The following is a 26,503-nucleotide window of genomic DNA, read 5'->3' as shown; positions in this document are numbered from 1 at the left end:
GTTAAGAGTCGATGAACCTGCAGTGACACATCATCATCACCCAGAGTCCATAGTTAACATTAAGGTTCACTCACGGTGGTGTGTATTATGTGGGTTTTGACAAGTATGTAATGATGTTATGTATATACACTGGTAGTTTCTAGAAACTAGCAATTTGTGGAGGTGTCTGAAGATGCTCACTAAATGTGATGATTGAATTGTCCACTTGTGTGTTTTGTCGTCTTACATCTGTGTGTGCGTGTCTTCTCTAAATAGGCCACGGCTCAGATGGAAGAACGTCTGAAGGAAATTATCACCAGCTACTCTCCTGACCACGTTCTTCCTCTAGCAGATGGAGTGCTCAGTTTCACTCACCATCAGATTATTGAACTGGCTCGAGATTGCTTGGATAAATCCCACCAGGGTCTCATCACCTCACGATACTTCCTTGAATTACAACACAAATTAGATAAATTGCTGCAAGAGGTATGAACCACCATATAAAGTTTTCGGATTTGTTTTGCTTTTCCCCTGAAAAAAGAAAAATTTCATGAGTGCATTTGCTTACACATTGTAACCATGAGATAGAGTTCATATTCCAGGGAAGCAAAGAAGAAAAAACTGATTGCTACTTGCTGTAAATTGATTCTCGTCATCATTTATAGTAGTAATAGAAAGTTAATGTAATAACCTTTACAGGAACCTTGGGACCCAACAATCTATGGCTCTGGGATAAGTGGATTGTAAGGGATTTTCAGGCAGTGATTTTCCCTCCACCCCCACCCATAAAGTTATAAATTGCCTGAGTGCATGTGCGTTATTTGATGATGCTATCTAGTTCTAATATCTGGAAAAGCTAAATGGAAAATTGCTGGCTCCTTCCAGGCCATGTGTCCTATTAATTAACCTGCACATGGTATTGGGTAGTAAATGGCAACTTAAATTCTCATTAGTGTCAGTTCCTCTTCTAACAAAATATCCAATTTCCAAAAGACAGATAAACACAGGTACCTGTCTAGGTCTAATACTTGAATGCGTAGATCCTAGTAACACCCAGGGCAGGAAGGAATGTGCATGGTAGAATGGAATTAATGCGTATACTGCTCTTGTGACTGAAATTGATCCGCCACAGCCTACAAGTAAAACCTATTTCGTCTCTATATTTATATATATTGTATTTCTCTACCCCATAGGGCGTAAGTTATGCCCATGTCAGCAAAAACCATAGATTGTTTTTCTAAGCATGAATATGTAAATAATTGCATGGAACTGGAAGAAAATATTAGCATCCTAGTTTTCTAGAAATTCATCTGTATTTGCCCCTACTGAATTGAGTTCTGGCAAGATGAGAAGATGCCTCTCTGACTAGAAGTCACTATTTTTCTTTCCCATCCAGACATCCCAACAGAGTTTTCTGTACTCTGTGCCCATTTCTCCTATTTCACCCTATTGTAGTTCATTAAGGCAGTGTTTCTCAGAGTGTTTTAGGGGGCTGAATACCTTGTTTTTGTTTTTCATTGTTAATTTCCAATTTGTCTTGCGCTAATTCTCCTATAAATTAAAATGAAAATAAATTTATAGGAACATGCATTTAGGTGTGCAAGAAATGTTAAAATGTAAGAGCTGCTAAATGCTTGCACTCAATTATTGTACCTGTGTCATCACAGATTGGTAATAGTTCAGGGACCAGTCCCAGCATAGGTGTCTGTGTGAGCAGGGATTTTGTCTGTTTTGTTCATCTAGTGTGGTGTCTGGCATATAGAAGAACTCTTGAATGAATGGCTTCTGACCTCCCCTCATTTAACTCACTGAAGTCCACTGTCCTCCTTACTGTCTTGTCCTCTGGACATTTTACTGGAACAGTTCTCTTTTACTGGAATATTATTATATTCAGCAATATTAATATCTTCCTTTTCTCTCTTCATAACACCCCTCCTTTTCAATTCTTCTTCTGTTGTTGTTGTTTATTTATTTTGAGAGAGAGTAAGGAAGGGGCACAGGGAGGGTGAGGGAATCCCAAGCAGGCTCCATACTGTCAGCACAGAGACCGACGTGGGGCTCGAACCCACAAACCATGAGATCATCACCTCAGATTTCACCTGACCTGAAATCAAAAGTCAGAAGCTCAACATACTGAGCCACCCAAGAGCCCCAAGATATTTTTAGTGCTTGTGTTTTTTCTCTGCTTCTTCCAAGAGCTCTTCCTCTAACTTGTGTTTTCTGAAAGTTAGTTTTCCCATCATCTGATTTGTGGCCCACTGCTCCTCCCTCTGTTCTGGTGATCTTGTTGGCTCTCTTAAAGACCGATGAACTCTAATGGCTTCCTGTTTGTATCTCCAACCAGCAGCTCTTAGCTTTCAGATTCATGTGTCTGCCTGGCTAACGAGTATCTTTCCACGTGGACAGTTCACTGAGACCGTAGTCCTGACTGCCAAATTCTTAATTCTCTGTGGCTGTAAGAACATTTATTTAATAACATTCCTCACTGGCTCCTTTCTGTCTATAAGTAAAAACCCTAAGATGGCACATTGACCATAGTGCAGTTTCATGCTCTGTTTGGGGTTTTCAAAGAGGGCTCTTTGAAGAACATGGATCACATCCCAATCGTCTTCAACCCCCTGGTACCTAGCACTGTGGCTGATACTTGCTTCCTCAGTAATTATGGAAGGAAGGGAAGGAGAAAGAAGATATGTATATATGCATGTCAAAATGCTTGATTTATTACAATTTATTGTCAAATAATTCACTTCTGCTGTTCCTTTTAATCCAACAGCTCCCCCCAAAAAGGCTAGGAACGCAATGCATATTACTTGCTATGAGAATATCTTGAAAATGACATTTGTTAAATGGTGCATTTTGAAACACAAGAGGCAGATAAGAGAGTAACTCTGTAGTCAGTCTCTGTGAGATGCTCCTTCCTTAATTCCACAGTTCTGTCCCAGGATGTTACCATAATTACTAGTTTAGTCCTGTGTTTTTCTTTCCTTCAGAGGCTTTCCCTGAAAGGGATAGAATCAATATCCAAAGCTGTTTACATTGAAATCCTGCCACCCCCTTCCCCCCACCACACACATTTAATTTTGTTTCTGTCTAATAGACCTGGCAGATTGTTTCATGGCAATTACAAAAAGAAAATTTTGGGTTTCAAAAATCATCTGAATATGCCATATAGCATAATATAATTGTTGATATTTAGAGAAATTTGTCTTTTGAGCAGAGAAACGTGTTTACTTGTGGTATGAAGAGCATTGTTGGGTTGTCTTATTTATCTTCACGGATAAACATTTTCTTCAGTCCTTGTGTGAAAATTGAAACTATCTTCAGAATGACATTGACAGTGTCCTTCCAGAGTTTGGAGCTAAAGAGTCACAGGGAAGCTTGTGCCTTTCAGATGGAGTCCTTATTGTGGGAATTTCCTTTACCTTCCACAGGATGCAATTGTTGTTAGTTCCCAGCTGTGACTTTGTGTGCCTGGTATCTCCTGGCCGCTTTCCCCATTGTCAGTCTTTTGTAGACCCAGGCAAGGTCCCCCTGTGGCTTTGAGCAGGTTGATTTAACTGATGGCTTTTTAAAGTCCTGAGGTCTAGGTCAGTTCCAGATGAAATGCTTGATGTCTCCATTTGTTTTCTCACCTAGGTGTATTTAGCCAAAGAAAATAATATCCATAGGAAACTATAACCTACTTTCAAATATGGGTCTTAGTATTTTTTGTAGCAGCCAATACTTAAAATATAAACACAGGGTATCCATTAGTGTTGGTGCTTGCTCTTGGCAGCCTGGAAACTTTCTTCTCATGCTGTGTGATTTTGTTTGGTGTTGTCTTAACAGAATTCCTCCCTCCCCAATAATGTTAGTATATAAAATATTATTTGAGTTAATACAACCCATTGTATGTTCTGGCTTTGGTTATAGCTGATAATTCTTAGAAGTAAGAAGTAAGGGGGCGCCTGGGTGGCGCAGTCGGTTAAGCGTCCGACTTCAGCCAGGTCACGATCTCGCGGTCTGTGAGTTCGAGCCCCGCGTCGGGCTCTGGGCTGATGGCTCGGAGCCTGGAGCCTGTTTCCGATTCTGTGTCTCCCTCTCTCTCTGCCCCTCCCCCGTTCATGCTCTGTCTCTCTCTGTCCCAAAAATAAAATAAAAAACGTTGAAAAAAAAAATTAAAAAAAAAAAAAAAAAAAGAAGTAGGAATGAACTGATTATTTTTAGTTTAAAAAAATTTTTTTTAATGTTTATTCTTGAGAGAGAGAGCACGAGTGAGCTCGAGTGGCGGGGGGGGGGGGGGGGGCAGAGAGAGAGGGAGACGCAGAATCCGAAGCAGGCTCCAGGCTCTGAGCTGTCAGCACAGACTCTGACGTGGGGCTCGAACTCGTCAACCACAAGATCATGACCTGAGCCAAAGTCAGATGCTCAATGAACTGAGCCACCCAGGCACACGATAACATAAAATTTAAAAAGATTTAAAGTCAAATTTTACTGAGTTGAGTGCCTAGGTATAATTTATTCAATATGCAAAATCAAATTGGTATGAATATATCCACGTATAAACGTTATCTCCCTCACATTTGAAATCAGCAGTGCACACTTCTTACAGGTCATAAATAACAAATTTGTAGGCTAATCATGGTGCACGTGTAAAATATATTTCATGACTGTGTTAAATGTCCAGCATAACAAAAGCAGCCCTTCACTATGTTAGCCATTTCATAGCTAAAGTTGCTTTATCTGGTAAATCAAGGTCCCTTATCAGCCTCCCACTCCACTTATATCATGTACTTAATGCATCATAATCTCTTAATCTCTCCATCATTCATGGTTCACATTAGGAGTTTTAACATTTGATTTTTACACACCGAATAGATCAAAGTTATGCAATTGAAATTTAGCTAATAGAGCCATTTTGTAGGTAAAGAATTTTAACAGTGTCCATTTATGAAGAGATAATGTCCGCTTATCTGTCTGTGAAAGGTATTTTCTAAATCACTTAATTTTCAGAGATTTGTAATTATCTAATTAGCGTGCTTTGCTGATTTCCTTTTCCACTGAATAGAGCAACTCTGTATCATCTTTCTTGTAGGCTCATGATCGTTCAGAAAGTGGAGAATTGGCATTTATTAAACAACTGGTTCGAAAGATCCTAATTGTTATTGCCCGCCCAGCTCGATTATTAGAGTGTCTGGTAAGTTGCCCCTAGATGTGACTCCATTATTTACTGTTAACTGTGGGAAAGCAGTGACCATCAGAAACTTTCAGTTTCTTTGGCTTCGAAGACTAGAGTTAAATGGAAAGAGTCAGCAGGAACTACAACTTGTGAATGTCTATGAGGACATCCTGATGTGATTTTTGTTTTCTGGTTTGAAGTAAGAGTTCTAGGATTTGTGCTGTATTCAGTGATAATCACATCACATTCTGGTCAAATGTGAAAGATAATCATGAACTAATGTGCTTGTTAACCTTAGCATAGATACTGGGTGACAGTTAATTTAAAACACTTTGAGCCTTACTTTTTTGGTGTTGGCAAGATGCAGAGAAAGGGACACCAGCAATATGATACATAATAATCTATAGTTATTTATCATCTGTTTTTAAAATGTGGCATGTTAGAAATAAATGCTAGGCAGCAACCAGCTTGGGCAAGTACCCCAGCGTCTCATACAGACCTCAAGAAGTGAGACTTTCAGAGATTAGTTCATTTTGTCAATCATTTTCCTATTTAAAAATTTTTGTTTTATGTAACTCTGGTTGAAATTTGAGTCCACACTGTGAACACACATGAAGCTTTGAGCCTGAGAATAGTTTTAAGGGGCTTAGCACTGTATCAACACTCACTTTTAAGTTCTGCTAACATCACACTAAAGTATTTGCAACACTTCAGAAATATTTGTACCCCGTGCAGTACAGCTTTGCGGTATTACACATGCACACACATACGTATAGGGTGGATTGCTAGGGTTTTGCCCTTATTTTGATTAAAATTCATAGCTTTTTTGTAATAGTGGAATGTTCACTGCCCCCTAAAAAATATACCAGTGCATTGAGAGTCACAGGAGAAGGGAAATCTTGAGACAGGGCGGGGCATGGTGGAGTAGGTCTTTCCATCAGTGGCCAGGACCCTTAGAACCACAGAATCAAAAGCACCATTTGGCTTTGTCTCTGGAAGGATAAAGGGAGAAAAATACCTGGATGCTTCTGGGAGGAGAACTGTGTGACTGGCAAATGCCAGCAAAAGGAAGTCTGATTTTGTACTGTGTCTCCCATTGTACTTTTTGAATTATGTACCACATGCATGGACTTCCTGCATTTGTTTCATTTGAGGGAAAATACCACTTAGCATTCTAACCTGTTTCTCTGGACAACAGCAGATACGCGAATAGACAATCTTGCCCTAAAAGAGGAAGTGAATTTTTTCAGTCATCGCTCCACACCAGAAGAGAAAAAGTAAAAGTATAGCCTCTCAAAGATAGAAATGAGTGAGCTCAGAAGTAGAATTGAAAACGTTGCTGTTTTCAACACTATTTGAAGCTCTGTTGAAACTGGAGCTTTACAGTTTTAGGGAACATTCCCCAACCACTGGTCTTATACCTACTGTTTCAGGCTTGTGCTGTGTATCATTGTAGGTTTACAGAAAGGACACTGAGTGTATACGCTCCTTTGGCTTTACTCTCTTTACAGCGAGCTTTCTTTATACATAGCCTTTAGAAACCCTTGAGTAATTCAGGTGAAATGCTGATATTCTAAAGTTGCCTATTTGAGGCATTAATCAAAATGGGTAACATCCTGGGGGGATAACATTTAGGAAATACAACTGAAAGTAGCAACTGTCATTTAAGTCCGTAAACATAATTGTTTATGACACATAAACCCACGGCATCCATCTAGAGTGATGGAATCCTAAAGATTTTTATTACATCCTAGAAGTAACAGCCAAAGGGAGTAAAATACATGAGTAAGATGTGCTACCAAATTTTTAAAATAGGCACTGGTAATCGAAAACATTAATTTCATATTTTTCTTTCTTCATCTTCACATTACGGGAGTATTAACTTTAGGATATACTGATAAAATGGTAATATTGAGATTTTAAAAAATGTTTTTGGATACCTCTGTACTAATGGAGTTTCCTGCAAAACGTTTGAGAATATATAATCTTAGCATTACTCCTTTTGTGGCTGTTTATGGAGAAGGAGAAACTGAATCTTCTGGATAAGATTTCTGGATTTTATTTTATTTTATTTATTTTACTTTTTTAATTTTACTTTTTTAATTTATTTATTTTGAGAGACAAAGAGAGCAAGAGGGGGAGGCGCAGAGAGAGAAGAGAGAGAATTCCATGCAGGCTCTGTGATGTTAGCGCAGAGCCCGATGCAGGGCTTGACCTTACGAACCTTGAAATCATGATCTGAGCTAAAATCAAGAGTTGAATGCTCAGCCCACTGAGCCACCCAGGCGCCCCCTGGATTTTAAAGTTTTAATCAAAAAGCATAATTTAAATGTTAGACTTGTTCATTTCCAATGAGATAGATTTCTTAAATGGAGCATATACAGAACCTCCAAAGTTACATTACGAGGAATTTGGAAGTGGTCGTTCTGTGAGTTACCAAGGACTTAAATGTACTGCCTCAGAATATGAAAGGCTTCAAATACAAGGTGAGAATTATATACTTTTTAAAATCATTTGCTTCCTTTCTGCACAAACCACAGCCATGTATATCCAGCAAATGTTACTGTGAAAGGAATTGATGCACTAAAACCTCAGAGAATTTTGGCTCAAGTTAGTTTCCATCTGTGTTTGTCTTCTGCTAGGAATTTGATCCTGAAGAATTTTACTACCTGTTGGAAGCAGCCGAAGGCCATGCCAAAGAGGGACAGGGTATTAAAACTGATATTCCCAGGTACATCATTAGCCAGCTGGGGCTCAATAAGGATCCTTTGGAAGGTGAGTCCCTGGGTTGGGCTGGCCTTTTACTTGCCTACGCTCTGTGACTTCATACAGGAACTTAGCAGCTCTTTACTTTTGCCACAAGAAAAGGTGAACATGACCTATTTTGTGTTGTACCTGCAGTATAGGGATAGGCCTTGAAATCCTAGAGGCCTGTCAGCCTGACAATGCCAGAGTGTCCTGAAAGGGTTTCGGTTTCAGCTTTCTCTTTTTTCTCCAGCAAAGCTCCGTTGGGTTCTCCTCAAGTGCACTTGTACTTTTGAAGATGTTGCTAAAGAAATTAATTATAATTAAATTAAAAGTGACATTTAAAGGAATTGGGGAGTAATGCAGCTGATGATAGATATAGATCAGGCGCAGTGTTGGTAGATCTGTTTTTGCACGTAACAAAAAAAATTACGAGAAAAATGATAATATACAGGAATGTCCGTCGGGGGGGAAATGTTTTTTAAAGCGTATGAAAGCATTTGTGGTCGGTTCAGATGAAAAAATACATCTGATGCTATTAAATACACACAAGACTAAGCACCCTGTTAGCGGTTCTTTAAAAAATCTAATACTGGTAAATGACCACCCCCCCCAGCCCCCTACCTTTTCCTACTCGTTACTGTCGGGGTGGTCATTTAAAACACTTGAGTTACATACTGCCTAAAAAGAGTCAAAAACAGTCATAGGCTCCTCTATTCAAAATTGTCTTCCTGGTTCATTAAATTGAATTTGCAAACAGTGTTTATCTTGCTAAATTGTTTGTAATGATGGTGACTGTTGGCACAGATATTTTCCCATCTAAAGCCAGGGAACCTGCTGCTCTCTGCCCTGCTCTCCTATTTCCCCTGCTTTGTTTGCTCTTACGGCCATCCGATCTTTGCTTCCAGTGAAATGATGCATGCATTACTGGGAGATAATGCCAGATAAATTTATACTGTACTGAAAGCAATACCACAACAGATTCATCACTTATCAGAGACTGGTGGCTGCTTTTCTGAAAAGTTCCCTGGGGAGAGATTTTTCCCCATGGCTTTTAAATTACCATCTTTACCTTTTTGAATCATGAGTCTTCAGAAATGGTTTAAATCAATGAAATAAAAAGGGCAGATGTTTAATGGTATTTAGATGAGTTTTAAAAATCTCTTCAGGCATTACAAAATGATGCCTTAGCTTCCTGCTTCAAAAGCTGACTCTTGGTTCCATTCCATTACTACCCACTGCTTGCAAATAATATGTATTTCTCAGATAATAGTTATTTAGCAGAAATCCTATTTAAAACAGAACCATCTTTTAATTTGTTTTTTTATGAAAATAATTGGAGTGGGGAGGCTGTCAAAGTATATTATAGTGACTGTTCACGCTGGTAGAGTTAAGGTTGTTTCAGCCCTTGAATTGTAGAGCGAGTGAGCACTTCACACTTTTCTTACCTGGAAGGAAATAACACTGTAGGCTGAACTTTGGTAGGTGAATAATCTGAGTACCTTTATAGAGACTCTAAATAAATTTTAATAGTGATCTTGGACCAGTTTTATGTTTAGTAATGCAAATTTATCACTGGGAGTTGTGTTTTTAACTCTTGACACTTTGTTTTCTTGATTCAGATCTGAGGATCATTTTTAATCGATTTAATATCACTTAGCCTGCTGTTATTACAAAATCTGGTCTCCATTTGTTTCCCTTCTTGTCAGCATCTGCACTAACAGGCCTACAGCCTGACCTTTGAAAGTCTGGAGTGAGGGTGTGGAGTGGGAATGCCCAGGTCTGCACCCCGGGACCAGCCCTGCAGGCTGTGACCTTGACCATGCAGTTGATGGGCCTCTTTGTGCCTCAGTGTTCTTTCCCTGAGACCAGGGTAGTAGTACCTATTCATAGAGATGTTTTTAGCATTATGTGAGTTATTTCTCTACCCAGGATACAGTAATGCTTAATAAATGTTAGCTACTATTGCCTTTTTATTCAAACAATATTCAAGTCAGTCTCTTCCTTGAGAATCCCTCCAACTGAACACATTTTGGTTCACCTACCAGTCCAACAATCTAAGGTCCTAGTCAGAGAGGATGTTGACATCACTGGAATAACACCAAGGAAGCACGTAGTTAGTACTGAGCTCATTTTTAGTCTTGAATTTCGGCTACTGGTAGCCGAAGTCTACACTAAGTCTTCACTTAGTGTAGATTCTGGAGTTTATTAATTTTTATCTGGAGACAACACTCCATTGTTGTTTTGCTTCCTATCTTTTATGTGTAATCTCTCCCAAAAAGGATGATTATAATTATAAGAATATGAATACATGAAATGAGAGCCTAAGCACTCCTTTTAGATGCATACAAAAATAGGTAACTAAAAACTATAACTTATGTATAAGTTATTATATATATATATATATATATATATATATATATATATAACTTAGCATACACGTTCAATTTTGAAAAATTAGAAAATGCAAATTACCTGTGGTCTTACCACTCAGAGATAACTACCTATCAAAGTTTTGGAGGGAATTCCTTCATGTTTTGGGTTTTTTTTTTAATTAAACATTTTTAGGTGTAGAAATTAAAATGAACATAAAATGAATTTGGTTTCTTCATTTACTTAGGTAGACTCAGAGATGTGTTCCATTGTGGATTGAGTGGTTAAATGCCTGTGTCTTTTTGTTTGTTTCTGTTTTTCTTTTTTGTTTTTGTGTCTTTTAAGCAGACCACCAAGGTATTACTTTGTCAGGCATGTGGCATCCAGCCCATGCTGGATTGTAATAAATAACAATCAGTATTCAGCGAATACTTAATTTTTGTTAGTCAACATGCTAAGAGCCTTACACGAATATCCTATATCGTACTTATAAGAAACTAGTAAAAGATGAATACATTGTTCCCATCTTACAGAGGAAGAGCCTGAGGTTAAAAGGTCCCTAGTAAGTGCTGACTGTGGTGACCCAAGCCTTCTCATTGTCAAGCGTCTCTTAACAACTATTACTTCCTTTGTGACAAATTGCAAATTCTTAATATACCGGGAAGGGGATATTGCTCAGTGGATGTGAAAGAAATGGAGCAAGGAATGCTCAGCCATAAGTTGAGAATCATCTCTGAGCTGTGGTCAGTGTATCTTTGATGCCTTTCAGAGCCTGGGAAGACTTGCCTGTCTTGAGAATCCTATCATAAGAATAATCATTGACACACACACCTGCCCCAACCCCACCCCATGGTGATTGTGTCGACTACTGAATCCTGCTAGCTGAAGCAGAAGCCCAGCTCTCAAGTACCCGTGTCTAGGTGTTCATAAGAAATAGGGTTCTATAGAAGGGCATATAATGAACAATTTCAAAAACAGCAGCTGGTGGTTCTTACCATTTTTGATTAAGATTTTCCCATGGGTATATTGAAGTAGAGAATAAAGTGTTTTTAATATCAAAGATATTACTTCTTATCTAGTTATAATTGTTGTATTTTTCTTAAACTTTGCTTTTTTTTGTTTTGTTTTTAATTTAGAAATGGCTCAGTTGGGAAACTATGACAGTGGGACAGCAGAAACACCAGAAACAGATGAATCAGTGAGTGTAAGTGTCTTTCTTGATGAAATATGTTGGTTTTTCTGTTTATCAACATCTGGAGATTTGGAGTGTGTTAATTACTTTGTCTCTTCACTAAGCATGTATTGTGCTTCTATCTGCAAGGCAGTAAGCATATAGTTTTAGTCCTTTTTTTCAAAGAGAAAAAAATTAATAAAAAGAAATCATGCATGAAAAAAGAAAAATGCTAAACTTGAATATAAGATCAATGATGAAAAAGGGCCATGTGCTACTAAACATACAGAAATTGACCTTAGTCTTGCCAGTCCAATAAGATCTCCCAAGGAAATGGCGCAGGAGATGGGGCATGAGAAGTTGCTAGGATAAGAAGGAGCAGGGGGAACATTCCAGGCCCAGGGAACATCCTGGGCAAAAACTGTGCCACAAGGGAGCAGAGTGCATCTGAGAGCAAGGGCAAGGAGACCACAAAGATTGGAGAGCTTGGGTAAAAACCTGACATACAGGTCCTTGTTGCTCATCTTTGTCAAATCTTTTCTTTCAAGGAACAGTGGGAAGCAGGTGAACTTTGGGGGAAATGGGTGTGTTTGTGGTGTGGAGACAAGTAGACAGGAGGATGACCCAATCAGAGTCATGGCTTCCAGTCTTCTGACTACAGTCCAGACAGTAGATGAGGTGAGGGGAACACACAGGGGTGACCACGGGGAAGCCACTCAGGAGACTATGCAGTGGCACAGGTGACAGTTTCAGGATGCCGTCATCCTGGGAACCAGCCTGGAGCGAGTTGGGGGTGGTCAGAAAAGAGAGGTAGCTGTATTGCCTGGGGGCTAAGAACCCAGGCTCTGGAGTAACATTGCCTGGATTTGAAAGCTGGCCGTACCTCTTGCTAGCTGTGGGAATCTCTGTGCCTAGTTTCTTCTTCTGTAAAAAAAAAGATAAAAGATTAAATGAGATAGTTTGTGTTAGATGGTTAGGTCAGTGCACTACTAAATGCTAAATAAATGATAGTTGGTGGGTGGTTTGTTTGTTTTTTGAGAGAGACAGAAAGTGCCTATGAGCTGGGGACGGGCAGAGAGAGGGAGGGAGGGAGAGAGAGAATCTTAAGCAGGAAGCCCTATGTGGGTCTCAGTCTTGCAAGTGTGAGATGAAATCACCATTTAAAAGCTCAACCATTTAAGCCACCCAGGGGTCCCAATAGTTATTTTTGTTAATTCTATCATATTTAGTACAATTTTGAATGTGTTTAGATTTAAGGTTTTTTTGGGGGGGACAGTCACGCAGAGCCATCAAACTAGCAACTATATATATGGTGTGGAATTTTGGGGCACTCAGAGGGATAGTTTTGGGTGGAGTTCTGAATGACATAGGAATCATCCGTGGGCATGAATGAGGTCACCTGGGTGCAGAAAAGTTAATGAGACAGGTGGGCTTTGAACAGCCCAAAGCTTGGGGACCCATCAGAGTGGAATAGTGGAACAAGTGCATGGTCCTTGTCCCGAATTACATTTTCTGTGATGGGGTGTTAACAGTGATGACTGGACCTAAGACTTGTGCCAAAGGCCAAGGGGAAATAGAGGACAGAAACAGTTGTTGGGTTGAGCAACTAAAGTAGCCCAGAGGCCAGGGTGTTGGGTAAGTTACCTGTGGGACACGGAAGTCATCCAGGATGGTGAGAGAACTCGACCAGAGAGGAAGGTGGAAAGCTATGTACCTAAGTCTCCAAAAGATGAATGGGACAGCATGTTAGCGCATGACAGCCTCGGTTTGGAGAGGGTGACACGTACCTTAGACTCATAGGATTTCTTCTAAAATAATAGGAAGGGAATCCTGGGCTCCACAGGAGATGCAAAGAGGCTGTCACTGCTTACCCTCTCAATGCTCAGATACATGGAGTATGAGAGAATTAAAACATAACACTTTGCTTATTGTTTTCCTTTGAGCTCAACTTTTTATTTTATGTTTTTCCTGAAGTTTATTTACTTGTTTTGAGAGAGACAGAGAGGGAGAGAGAATCCCAAGCAGGCTCCACACTTACAGCTCAGAGCCCAGTGAGGGGCTCGAACCCACAAACCAGGAGGAGATCAAGATCATGACTTGAGCTGAAATTGAGAGTTTGATGCTTAACTGACTGAGCCACCCAGGCGCCCCTGAGCTCAACATTTAAAGAGGTATCTTTTTGAAAATAGATATTTAAAGCCTCGTAAGAATAATGATAGGGAAGTAAAGAAAGGCACACGGATTGTCTGTTCGAGCGTCTTTGTTGCCGACTATCTTTTCCAAACAAAAGGTACCGCAGAAAGGACACAGACATTCTCTGGCCAGGGACAGACCAGAGTTCATGTATCCATCAGCTCATGTAGAGCCACAACAGCCCGTTCTTTCCCGGCTGACTGAAACCTGAATTAAGGCTTGACGTTTTGGACTTCAGTCTCAAAACATGAAAACACCAGGATGAGGCTGACGAGAATAGTTTACAAAGGTAAATTAAACTTGGAAATTTTCAAAAGCTTGGTGCCTTCATCTCCCGGAAATGGGGGTTCACGTACATGAGACTGAGGCTCTGTCATGAGAAGTCGTGGATCAGCACTGTTGTGCGGCATTGATCTTTAAAGCTGTCTCTCAGGTTCCTTTGGCTGTAATACTGCACTTCAGCGTATTAAACACCAGAGCATAGGGGTGCCTGGGTGGCTCAGTCAGTTGAGCGTCGGACTTCGGCTCAGGTCATGATCTCATGGCTTGTGAGTTTGAGCCCCACGTCAGGCTCTGTGCTGAGAGCTCAGAGCCTGGAGCCTGCTTCAGATTCTGTCTCCCTCTCTCTCTGCCCCTCCCCTGCTCACGCTGTCTCTCAAAAATAAATAAATGTTAAAAAAAATTTTAAAAAAAACTGGAGCATATCACGCTAATATTATTTATGTTGCTGTTAAAGTTATTGTCTGGAGTTTTCAGGTATTTTCTAACTTCCATATTTTGTTTCCAAGAGCTCCAATGCTTCCTTGAAACTTCAAAGGAAACCTCGGGAGAGTGATTTTGAAACGATTAAATTGATTAGCAATGGAGCCTATGGGTGAGTAATTCAAGAAAACTCTCTATTGTATCTTAACACACCTGAGTAATGTATTCTTCACATTTATTTTAGGCCAAATAGATGTCATTAGGGACTTGAATTTTCAGATTACCGCTCCTTCACTGGTGGCTATAATGTGCGGCCAAAATCATTTTTCATTTGGATACTCCATCAAGAAAACGTATCAAGTGACCTGGAGTTATTTTAGAGGTATGGAGAAGGAGGCTTTATGAAGTCATGGAAGGTTTTTATATAAATCCCTGTTTGTGCCTCCTTTATTCCACTGTTTTGAGTGCCGTAGTGCCTACTCCTGGTTGTAAATAGGCATACACATGCATCTACCTCTGGATATATATAATCTTTATCTCTAAACATATTTACACTCCTATATAGCATTACTACTTAAGAATTAACCAGTACTTTGCAGTCTTACCACCAGTCAACCTTGTGAGACAAGTACTGCAGTAAAAAGACTGCTTGAAAACTTAGAGCAGTTCATTTCCTTTAGTCTTTATATCACACCAAGGTTGTTTTTTTTTTTCAGTTGATGTCCGTACTCTGATCACATTAGTGGTGCCCCTTTCTTTTTTTTAATTCTTTTTATGTTTTATTTACTTGTTTTTGAGAGGGGGGGGGGGAAAGGGAGGGGCAGAGAGAGAAAGGGAGAGAGAGAATTCTAAACATACTCCAGGCTGTCAGCGTAGAACCCAATGTGGGGCTCGAACTCACGAACCGTGAGATCATGACCTCACCGAAACCAAGAGTCAGACGCTTAACCAACTGAGCCACCCAGGCGCCCCTGTGGTGCCCCTTTCTTGATTCATTTTCATAGACATAAGCTTTTCTTCTCACAGTGTAGGGTCAATGGTGACAAGATCCTTCTGAGTTCCTTAGAAACAGGAAGGGTAATTAATACACATATTGTGTCCTGATCCATCTTAGACAGCCCAAGAGCTCTAGTTTAATTAAGTATTAATCTCAATTCCATCTGTATTTGGAGAGCAATAAACAATCCCATAGACATTTATTGCCATTTGTCACACATATGAGCAGATGAGATAAAAGCAATTTCTGTTATGCCACAAGGGATGTTTCTCCTTACGATTTTTTTTTTTTACCTAATATTTTCCGCACCATTAACTTAGTGAAGAGCTTAAATATTTGTGAGTCCTTCCTGTGCTTCACTGATTTATTTTCAGGATTACGTCAAATGGTATATTTCCTGATGTAGCTTATAAATGTTTTGATATTTTATTTTTAGAATATTTTATTTTGTTCAACGGTCCTTTGAAACTTGTCCCCCTAAGGAAATTATTTGGGTATAGAGTTGTTTGTGAGTTTCATTTGTTTGTTATTTGGTTTTAGTTCGTTTTAGTTTTCAAGATCATGTGAGGATTTCTTCCTTCATTAGGGAAAAGACTGAACTTAGATTTAATGAGTCTATGGGTTTGAGCCCTGGTAGACTTTATTGGCAGTGGAATTCTAGAATAAGATGATCTGTGAAGCACCACTTGTATAAAATTTGGGCATATATCTTAGCACTATTTGGAGTTCTGATTGGTTGAGTAAACTCATTTGTAGTGCAATTAAACCACTGTATAGTAGATGAGGTATATCACACTTCAGGGAATGGCTGGGAATATACAAGAAGTTAAACAAGCTGTGAATCACTAAACACCCAGGATGCAGGCCAAGCCATTAATGGGCTTACAAGCTGCCTGTGGGAGCTTCTGCCCATCAGCCAAAACTTTTTTCCTCTTTTGCTCTTCTCAGATTTAATCTCTTATTACATCTCTGACAGATTTCCCCTTCATTTTAATTATTTTTAGTTCAAAATTTGAATGGGGCTCTACCCATTGGTCCACCCAGTCAGGAGACTGACTGTAAGCTTATGTGCTCCAGTGGAACACTGGGTAGATGATCTGGGGCTGTTGGAGGTTTCCTTGACATGTGTCACAGTCTGCCACTCAGCATCCGTGGCTCAGAGTGACACCGATGCCTTGACTTTGTGAAAATTGCCCGGCCTGGGAACTAACCCTCTCATTAGGAGGGGCTCTAACACATCAGCGTTTTCTCCGCATCATACTTAGTGATGGTTCATGTTATGAAGCCAACCTGCTAATTTGATACCATCCAGTTTCCTTCTCTCCACATTACATGTTTCGGATCCCTGACTGGAAGTTAGATGTCCCTTAAGGCCAACTCCACTTCGTAGAGAGCTAACACTTGCCGTGTGCCCGGCACCATGTTGGTTTATATATACTGTCTTCTCGCAAGAGCCCTGGGTGGTGTCGATATTATTTCCATTTAGATGTGGGGAAAGAGAAGCTTGGATGCATGGATGGCCACAGGTGTGCTAATTCTAAACAGTGCTCTTTCCTTCTCTCAGTATTCTTGTTACAACTTAGAGCCATGTTCATTGGGTATAGAAGGCCTTTTTCTCGTGATTCCACCTGGATTTTTCAATTACGGCTTTGAATGTTTTCAAAGTGAAAGAATAAAATTGACTTAAAAGATTTTTAAAAACGAGGTCCAAACCTGGGTGGCTCAGTTGGTTAAGCATCCGACTTCGACTGAGGTCATGACCTTGCATTTCATGAGTTCAAACCCCGCTTGGGGCTCTGTGCTGACAGCTCAGAGCCTAGACCCTGGTTTGGATTCTGTGTCTTCCTCTCTCTCTGTCCTTCCCCTGCTCGTGCTTTGTCTATCTCAAAAATAAATGAAACATTTAAACAAAATTTTTTTAAAGACTAAATTTGAAAGGCATGACATCTCCCACTTTGCTTTACTTTCTGGCTTTGCTGTGCATCAGTCTGTTTTACTCCTCAAAAGAGGGGGTTATTTACCTAAGAGAGCCGTGAGACCCATGTGTGTGGGTTGATGGCCACCCCTCTCTCCTTGTAGCCTTTTTTCTAACACATGCACTCTTGTTCCCACGTACAGATCTGCTCGCACGGATTCACGTATTGCCTCTCAGACTTAAGCATAATTTTATATGCATCAGACATTCACACTCCCGAGAGGACTGATTCATTCTACTCTAGATCCCATCAGCTTCTGATTCCATTTCTCCCCACCCTCTCACTACTCAGTTCTGCATGGGTGGAATGAGTAAAGCTTGGCTCACAGAGGACAGTTGCCTCACCCCCTTGGGTTTTCTTACTTTAAAAGCAGGTCGGTGTAGGAAAAGAGACCCAGAAGCAGCCTTTTCAAAGAAAGCGAGGAAATGTGGGGCTGAATCAGTTCAGTCCAGTGTTAGAATTTGGCTGGTTTACACCTGTGCTTAGCGGCGTTAGATGTCTGTCAGCTGGCTGCTGTTTGTCTCTTTCAGTCTCTGTCTCTCCTCTCCACTGACTTAAGTAGATCTGGAATATGAACTTACAGGAAAGGAGGAAAGGTATATGAGAGACAACAGTTATTACTAAACAAAGAGATTTATAGATTTCAGCATTAAGAGTAATAGTCCTAAAGCAGTATGGTATTATAAAAACTGAATAATATAAGAAAAGCAGAAATCCAGCTACAGCAAATTCTAATTAAGAAGCCTAGTTGACTTTTGCAACTTGATCAAGATATGTGTGTCCTGAGGCAGTGATGTCTCAAGCTACCTATAGGATTAATTTCAGTTGATTTAGGTAAATTCTCCTAGGGATTAACTGATTGTTTTAAGTACATCATAGCAAGGGAAAGCAAAAAGATCAAGTTTTACAAATTGCAAATCTGAGAATAAAGATACGAGTCCTTTTTCACATAGGACCACTGAGAAACCTGGTCTGGATGCTGGTCAAATTAGACCTGAGGCATCTTGCTACTTTGTTCTTTCATTAAGTCTTAGTTCTGTTCTTCCTTCTCCACTTCCTACTGTTCATAAACATATTGCTGAGCAGTTGTTTATGGAAGAAATGGTGATGGCTGATTAAAAATCTAATGCCAGCTATGTGACAGTCTAAAGTGAAGTTCATAGTATCATGTCTGAGGACCCTCAGCACTATAGCTACTCAATAGTAAGTACTCGAAGAAGAAAGGGAAAGTAAGCTGTATTCCACTTGACTGTCAGTCATAGGCAAGTGCTTATCTAAACATACTATTTGTTTCAACATTTCAAATTCTAATTTTCATTTTAAAAAGTAAATTCTGTTTCAAAAATTCCTCCTCATAACAATATGTGTTCACCATTGCTTGTCTTCTATTTCTGAGGAAACCAGGTTATTTTCTGTGCTCCCTTATATCTGATTCAATATCTGTCTGTCCTCCTTCCAGCTTTTCTCTAGGAGAAGCTCAGGGTTTAGGGAGGGTGAGGAGGATCTTGATTTTACCCAATCAGCATTGGGAAAAGAAAAATACTGTAAAAGCCTTTAATCTGACCTAGAAAGAATGAGTCGTTGGTTAGTTAATTTAGAAGTCAGTCAGAGTAGGAAATCATTTTAAAAAGATGCATACTGTAGGGGAACCTGGCTGGCTCAGTTGGTTAGGCGTCCGACTTCAGCTTAGGTCATGATCTCATGGTTCATGAGTTTGAGCCCCACATCGGGCTCTGTGCTGACAAGAGCCTGGAGCCTGCTTCGGATTCTGTGTCTCCTTCTCTCTACCCCTCCTCCACTCATGCCTGTCTCTCTCTGTCTCAAAAATAAATAAACACCAAAAAATTAAAAAGATGCACTCTGTAAACATTTTAATTTAATGTAATCTCAATATGTGTAAACTAACTAGTCTTTTTTTTTTTAATTTTACAGTGCGTGTACACAAGTGGGAGGGGCAGAAGGAGAGAGAATCTCTCTTTTTTAAAAAATGTTTACTTAGTTTTGAGAGAGAGATAGTGCATAAGCAGGGCAGAGGGAGAGGGAGACACAGAATCCAAAGCAGGACCCAGGTTCCAAGCTATCAGCAGAGTTCAAACTCAGGAACTGTGAGATCATGACCTGAGCCAAAGTTGGACACTTAATCCACTGAGCCCCAAGAGAGACAGAGAGAGAGAGAATCTTAAGCTCTACACTCAATGTGGAGCCCAACACAGGGCTTGATCCCATGACCCGGGGAGCATGACCTGAGCTAAAATCCAGAGTTGAACACTCAACCAACTGAGCCACCCAGACATGCCTACTAGTCTTTTGATATAAGGCCTTTTTAAGATAGCCTATATAAACCACACTTGTAATACATCATTTTTGTTTTCCACTTTTCACTGCTTTTAAAGGTAACGTAAGAACTTGAAGCAATCTGAATGTAGGAATCTAGATTTGTATTATTTTGTCAACTTTAGAAAACCTTCTCACCCATACTAAAATAGGAATTTTATTTGGTAACTCACGTTTAACACATTTATCAGTACTTTCCAAAGCATCCCACTTGTGTGTGTGTTTTTTTTTAATGAACAACAGAGCTTTTCCTTTTCACACTCATGTTTCATCAGTTTAAATATTTGTTGAAATTAGTTAATCCTGATATGAGGCCTCACCAGAAAAACAGGTGTGGAGATAAACCCAGCTGATGGGAGCCCCAGCATTTGGCGTCCTGAAGAAGACCCATGGCCCCTGTGGAAGGCGTTAGCTGCCCAGCTCCCTTGTCAGTTTGTTGTACAGCGGGAATAACAGCACTAGATTGTTCCTTGGGTTGGTTATCTAACGTGTGGATAAAAGAGATTTTCTGTATATGGTGAAGGAAGGAAGAGAAGACCAAAGAAATAATAAGGAGTAAAAAAAAGTAAAGAAAAAAAAAAATTGAACAGAGACAAAATGATGTGTGATTTTGCAAGTGAAGGAGAAAGATGGATACAATAAGACAAAGATACACGTACACATACTTGACAGAAAAGCGATTTGCTAGTTGAACACTTGAGCGAAATGCGTGAATACCAGTTAAACTGAGATTGAATATGCTAAGACTTACAGAAGTGGATTACCCTGACATCTTGGTTCAGCAGGGAGCTAGGGTGTTCTAGTGGCCCTTACATTCTTTTTAGGAACAATGAAAATAGTGAGATAGGCATCTCAGAATAATCCCTCATTTTAGGAGGCAAACGTTGGAATACTTTACTGTGAATGATTGCTGTTTGGGTAAATTATTACTTATTTGAGCATTTCCTAACAGTTCAAATGTATTCTTCCACAATGACAAGTGAGGAGTAACTTAAGAGAAAATGAGCTGATCGAAGACATTTTCCTTGTTGCTTATCATTTCCAGGTGAGGTTTTAAGCCTCCTCCTCTCTTTTTACTTGTTTGTTCCACATCAAGGTTCAGGGAGTCCATTGTCTTTCCCCAGCCAGAATTGGTTCTAGAGTGTTTGAGTGAGTCTTGCAGCAGAAATTTGGTGCAACGTCATTTTACAGTAAAGTTAGCTGTCACCTTGGCCATGGGGTGGATGGAAAGGAAATGCAGTGTATTATTGGTCCCCTTTTATGTTGGGAGAGGAATTTTCTGTTAAAACAGGCATAGGTGTAAATCATGCTGAGGTCTCTTCATTGTAGGACAGCCTTTTTATGACCTAGTACACACTTATCATTTATCTGGAAATGTCATGGGGAGTAAATTACCTTCAAAATGGAAGCCACCTACCCTAAGAAGCTTTGGTCCTTTTTTCAGATATCATTGATATCATATAGAAAATTATTGTTTTAGTCATATAGTCAGTGACATATATCTAACGCCAGAAAGGATGTAGGTCATGGTATGTGTGTACTTTTGTTAATTCTTTTCCTGTTCTGACTTAAATACTGAATTTTGTTTGTGGAAAAACTGAAAACATCAGCTACCTATTGGGAAATAGCTCACTCTGGAAACTGTCCATTTCCATCCTTGCCATGAAGATGAATGTGGTGCCTTATGTACAGCCGATTACCTTTATTGAAAGATTAAGAAATAAATAAACCTAGCTGTAAGCTTTTGCCTTGGAATGGAATGTAGGTAGCTGCTAGGATAGCTTGTGTGAGCTGAATTCCAACTTCCTTGTGAATGTAAAAAAATGTTGACGATCACGTGGTTTCCTGTACCCAGAAGCATCCTCACCTCCCGTGAACTCCAACTCTTATGCTCCTTTTCAGGGCAGTCTACTTTGTTCGGCATAAGGAATCCCGGCAGAGGTTTGCTATGAAGAAGATCAATAAACAGAACCTCATCCTCCGAAACCAGATCCAGCAGGCCTTTGTGGAACGGGATATCCTGACTTTTGCAGAGAATCCCTTTGTTGTCAGCATGTACTGCTCCTTTGAAACAAGGCGCCACCTTTGCATGGTCATGGAATATGTGGAAGGTACATCAGCCTCTGACACACAGAACGTGACCCCTGTATCCAGAAGCTACTTGCTCCTTTGTGCAGCTGAGGCTTTCCCTGTTGTGCTACCCAATGGTTGTATCCACCTAGGAACTGAAGCCAGGCACTGAGATGGCTGTCTTCCCAGTCATTATCTTCTGATAATTGCTTGTAAAGTGCCTGCTCTACTGTAACAAAGGGAAAATTAGTGCTTTTTGGAAAATGGTGGTTTTGCTTTTTTAATAGCTTTTAATCCTAACTACCTCCTCTCAATTGGTCATTACAGTTAGGATATAGGTGATGGAATTTTTCCTACCTACTTTCATTAAATAACATAAAATCATTCGTGACACTGAGTTTCTTAAAGAATGAATTAAAAATGCATTCTTTGTGGTCTACGGTATGAAATTAAAAACAAGTTTAGGGGAAAAGGAGATACAAGTCAGGAAAATCTAGCGCTACTTTTTTTGACATTTATGGTTTACCTTTTAAATGTTCTTATTTCCATCAGTTTTACATTCAATTTCTGCATGTTTGGCCATGACTTATTGAGATAAACAAAGTTAATAAAAGGCAGAGATGAGGAAAGGCCAAAACAATCTTCAAAAGCATCTAATTTAAGCTCTTGTAATTGTTTGAGCAGAATCCCAAGACTATAAAATTCTAAGAAACATTAACTATCATCTAGTTCGACCTTTTCATTTTGCGGATGAGTGAACTGAAACCCAAGAGGTGGGAGACTTACTAGATACTTTACTAGTAGACACAAGACAAAAGCGTAGCGTGCCTGATTTCTACCTGTTTCCCCCCACCCCCACACACACCAGCACTTGGCCTTACTAACCTTCATTGTGGTTATGATAACTAACATTTATCACACATTTAATAAGTGTTGGTAATGTCCTCAATTCGTTGCATATATCACCTCATGTAATCTACTTAATAATCTTACAAGGGGTGACAGTCTTACTGTCATGATATTAGAGAAGGGTGCCAAGACTAGCTTCCATAAGATCTCTCCACCCGTAACGGAGCCAGGATTTGAACTCCAGGAGCCTAATTCCAGAACCCATGCTTTATACTGGTGTATTTTGTTCTTCAAATTTCATTTCCACTTTGAAGCCAGATCTGCTCTTAGGAGAACTGCTGCCGTAAAAAAAAAAAAAAAAAAAAAAAAAAGATATATATGTGTGTGTGTGTATGTGTATGTGTATGTTTATGTTTCACAGTCCCCACTTAGGAACTTGGTATACTGTGTCTGTGGGTAGATGCTATTTTATAATCTGCACTGATGGTCATCTTCAATCCTAGCTGATACTATACCTGCTAAGTCTTGTGTCTGTGTTTTATAGGAGGTGACTGTGCTACCTTGATGAAGAATATGGGTCCTCTCCCTGTTGACATGGCAAGGATGTACTTTGCGGAGACAGTCTTGGCCTTGGAATATCTACATAATTATGGAATTGTACACAGGGATTTGAAACCAGACAAGTATGCACACTGAGGAAACAGATCTTTTTTTTCACACCATGCAGAAAGTTTTCTTAAATGTTTTCTTTTAATGCTGCTTTGCGCATTTTAAAATTATCCTGTAATGTTCCCATATGACTTATTTTGGCAGTATATATGGTAATGTTTATATAGTACTTTAAAGGTTCTGGGGCTTATAATAATAGCTTCTAAGGAACAAAAGAAAAAGATGATGATAAAGCCAGAGTTAATTAAATTTTTAAAAGTTTGTTTTTCATTATGTTAAGTTTTGAATCATAGAATGCTACAAGTTGCTTTCTGGATGGCTTTTGCATTTGGTATTATATACTTAGATAAACCTTCCCTACTCCAAGATGATATATTTGATATTATATAGTATCTCACCATTTAATGTAAAAGTTTTAAACCTATGTGACGTTCATTTTAGTGTCTGATTTGAGATACACATAGACTTTTTCCCCCAAATGACTATTCTTCATCTTGACACCATTTATTAAATTTTTTATGCTTTCTCCGCTAATTTCAGACAGCTCTATAAGCATTACATGTAATATGTAAAGATTCTAAGTGTGCTGAGAACTATATAAAATTAACTCGTGCTCATTCCAGAAAATTTGGAAGTACAGAAAAAGATTTTTAAAAATTCATTCATGGAGCGCCTCGGTGGCTCAGTAGGTTAAGCGTCTGACTCTTGATCTTGGCACAGGTCATGATCTCATGGTTCGTGGGTTCAAGCCCCACGTCGGACTTTGTGCTGACAGTGCAGAGCCTGCTTGGAATTCTCTCTCCCTCTCTCTCTGCCCCTATCCCATTTGTGCTCACACTCTTTCTGTCTCTCTCACGATAAATAAAAACAATTTTTTTAATAAAATAAAATTTAAAAATTCATCCATGACATTACCAAAGACAACTCTTAGAACTTTGGAATATTTCTTTCCAGTAGATATTCTTTCTCTTTACACTTCCTCTATTTCTTTAATTTTTTAAATTAATTAAAATGTTGGTTTTTCCCCTTAAAATGAATTTTTTTTTAATTTAAATTCATAAAGCTGTCAAATGTGAATCCTTTGCATACATAAGAAATTTACATTTTGTGCTTAATAAGTAGAAATTTAAATTCGAGCCATAAGTTGAAATCTTAAACAATAGTATGTTTTTCTGTCCAAGTTCTTTATCTTATGTCTCACTTAAACCTTGGACAGATTGATGTGGGATTATTGGTAATCAATCCTTTATTATTTTATTATTCTGAAAATAGATGTCAGAGTCCCACACTAGAATTTTTCTAAGAGTTCAGACCTATGAATGAAACTGTATGTGGCCGCTCCAACAAAGATTAGCTGGACCCTGTGTCTGGCCCTCCCTTGTGAATTACACTCATGAGCCAGATGCCCCTGTGTAATATGCTCTTGTGATTTCATCTCTTCTCGGGCTGGGTTCTATATTGAGATTGATACCTCTACACTAAATAGACTTAGGAATTGATAGGGGAAGGAGAAATCTAAAAAAAGAAAAGAAAAGAACTTAAAAGCAAACGTTATAATATGTGTCCTTCTGCTTCATAGTTTGTTGGTCACCTCCATGGGGCACATAAAGCTGACGGATTTTGGATTATCCAAGGTGGGACTAATGAGCATGACTACCAATCTTTATGAAGGTCATATCGAGAAGGATGCTCGAGAGTTCCTGGACAAACAGGTAAGCTTGCACGCAGCCCAGTTCTAGAGGGAAATACAAAGTACGATATTGCCAGCAACATTCCGAATCAACTTGTATAAGCCAGCTTCACATTAGTGCTGGGCGTCTAGATGTCTGTATAAGCCTTACGTTTAATAAAGTGCAAATTGCCTCCATTTTTCTCCCTGGGCCTCTCTGAACTGTCCGTTCCTCCGCATTCCTCCCCCAGCATTATGGTCTATTAGCAAGACGAACGATGTAATTGCGCACAAGTGAGAATGTGAGAGAGACAAATGGAAAACTGTTTTTGTAAGGAATTCAGGAGTCTCAGTAGAGTACTCATGAAACTCATGATGCATTGTACAATCCCGGGTGCTAAAATCCCAGCCATGGCCCATTTCCCTTTAAGCATGCCTCATTACCATGTGCCCACAATCTGTTCATTGTAAAGTTACTTAAGGTAAACACATCTCAACTGTCAGGCTTTGATAAAGTAACCAGGATGTGAATATATTTTGTTCATACAAATACTAAAACTATCTCTGGTGGCAACAGATGAAGAATGCATCATTCTTTTAAGCGTTAAAAATGTTTTTAATATTGTGGAATAAGTAGAACCACCAAACAGGGTCAGACCCTCAATTTGAAATTGCACGTTATGCATAGTTTAACATTAAAGCGGCATTTAAATTTCCCTTTTTTGCTGTTTAAATATTTCATTGCCTTTGGGGTTATGGATGCTGACTTAATAATTGCTGTTCTTAAGTTCTCTGCCCATGTGGTTGAGCAGGTGCACTCTTGGCAACCTAATTGGTGTTTAGCCATCGTGTTCATTTTGATTCATGTCTAATATTCCAGTTATTCTAATATTGCAATCATCTTTTAGGTCTGTGGCACGCCTGAATACATTGCACCAGAAGTGATTTTGAGGCAGGGCTATGGGAAGCCAGTGGACTGGTGGGCCATGGGGATAATCCTCTATGAATTTCTGGTTGGATGCGTGCCATTCTTTGGGGACACTCCAGAAGAGCTGTTTGGACAAGTCATCAGTGGTAAGTATCTTCAAGCGACTGTTGGAAAGCAGCTCTTTAATGTAATCCTGTGGAGTATTGCCGTCTTCACTACTAAAATGTCAACCTTTACCAAACAGTTTAGCCAACACATTAAAAGAACTCACTCATCATAGCCCATAACTGACTGACAAATCTCAGGAGATCAATTTGTGTTGAAAATTGATCTGAGGAAGTTTCGTTAACATGGAATCTGGCACGGCGCTGGCGGTGTAACCGATTTTTATGGTGTGCTTTTTCTGCAAAAGAAATTCACGTGGGATTTGCAAATTATTTCCTTTCCGTCCAGTCTTCCTTTCCATCATAGGAACGTGGCACCAGGGAAGAAAAGGTTAATGTGGGTCACATTTACATAAATGGGGGGAAAATAGCTAATGGCACAGTGAAGAAATTAACAAAAATGTAATAAACCCTAAAACAAATGTCTACCACATAATAAATAATGAGGATGGGAAGGAAGCAAATTTAATTCACAGACTGTTAATGATTTCATTGGTGGTTGTTATGGTGTAATGTTATTTCTGTA

At 39.4% G+C, this 26,503-nt stretch overlaps 1 protein-coding gene across 16 annotated transcripts in view; it reads left to right on the top strand.

Moving 5' to 3' along the window:
• MAST4 (microtubule associated serine/threonine kinase family member 4) overlaps positions 1-26,503 on the top strand; it is a 563,317-nt gene that overhangs the window by 500,776 nt on the left and 36,038 nt on the right. For all 16 annotated transcript variants that reach the window (XM_053907302.1, XM_053907300.1, XM_053907299.1 and 13 more), the window contains 9 exons: positions 256-465; positions 5,054-5,155; positions 7,780-7,912; positions 11,392-11,459; positions 14,408-14,493; positions 21,531-21,739; positions 23,092-23,230; positions 24,796-24,928; positions 25,794-25,959. In XM_053907302.1, coding sequence (XP_053763277.1) covers positions 256-465; positions 5,054-5,155; positions 7,780-7,912; positions 11,392-11,459; positions 14,408-14,493; positions 21,531-21,739; positions 23,092-23,230; positions 24,796-24,928; positions 25,794-25,959 — 1,246 coding nt within the window. The remainder of the gene's footprint in view (positions 1-255; positions 466-5,053; positions 5,156-7,779; positions 7,913-11,391; positions 11,460-14,407; positions 14,494-21,530; positions 21,740-23,091; positions 23,231-24,795; positions 24,929-25,793; positions 25,960-26,503) is intronic.

Source organism: Panthera pardus, unplaced genomic scaffold (genome assembly GCF_024362965.1).
Source record: "Panthera pardus isolate Hobbes unplaced genomic scaffold, ASM2436296v1 HiC_scaffold_2, whole genome shotgun sequence".
In the NCBI taxonomy this organism is placed as follows: Eukaryota; Metazoa; Chordata; class Mammalia; order Carnivora; family Felidae; genus Panthera; species Panthera pardus.
The sequence above is the reverse complement of the archived record's forward strand: the minus strand, read 5'-3'. Positions and strand labels throughout refer to the sequence as shown.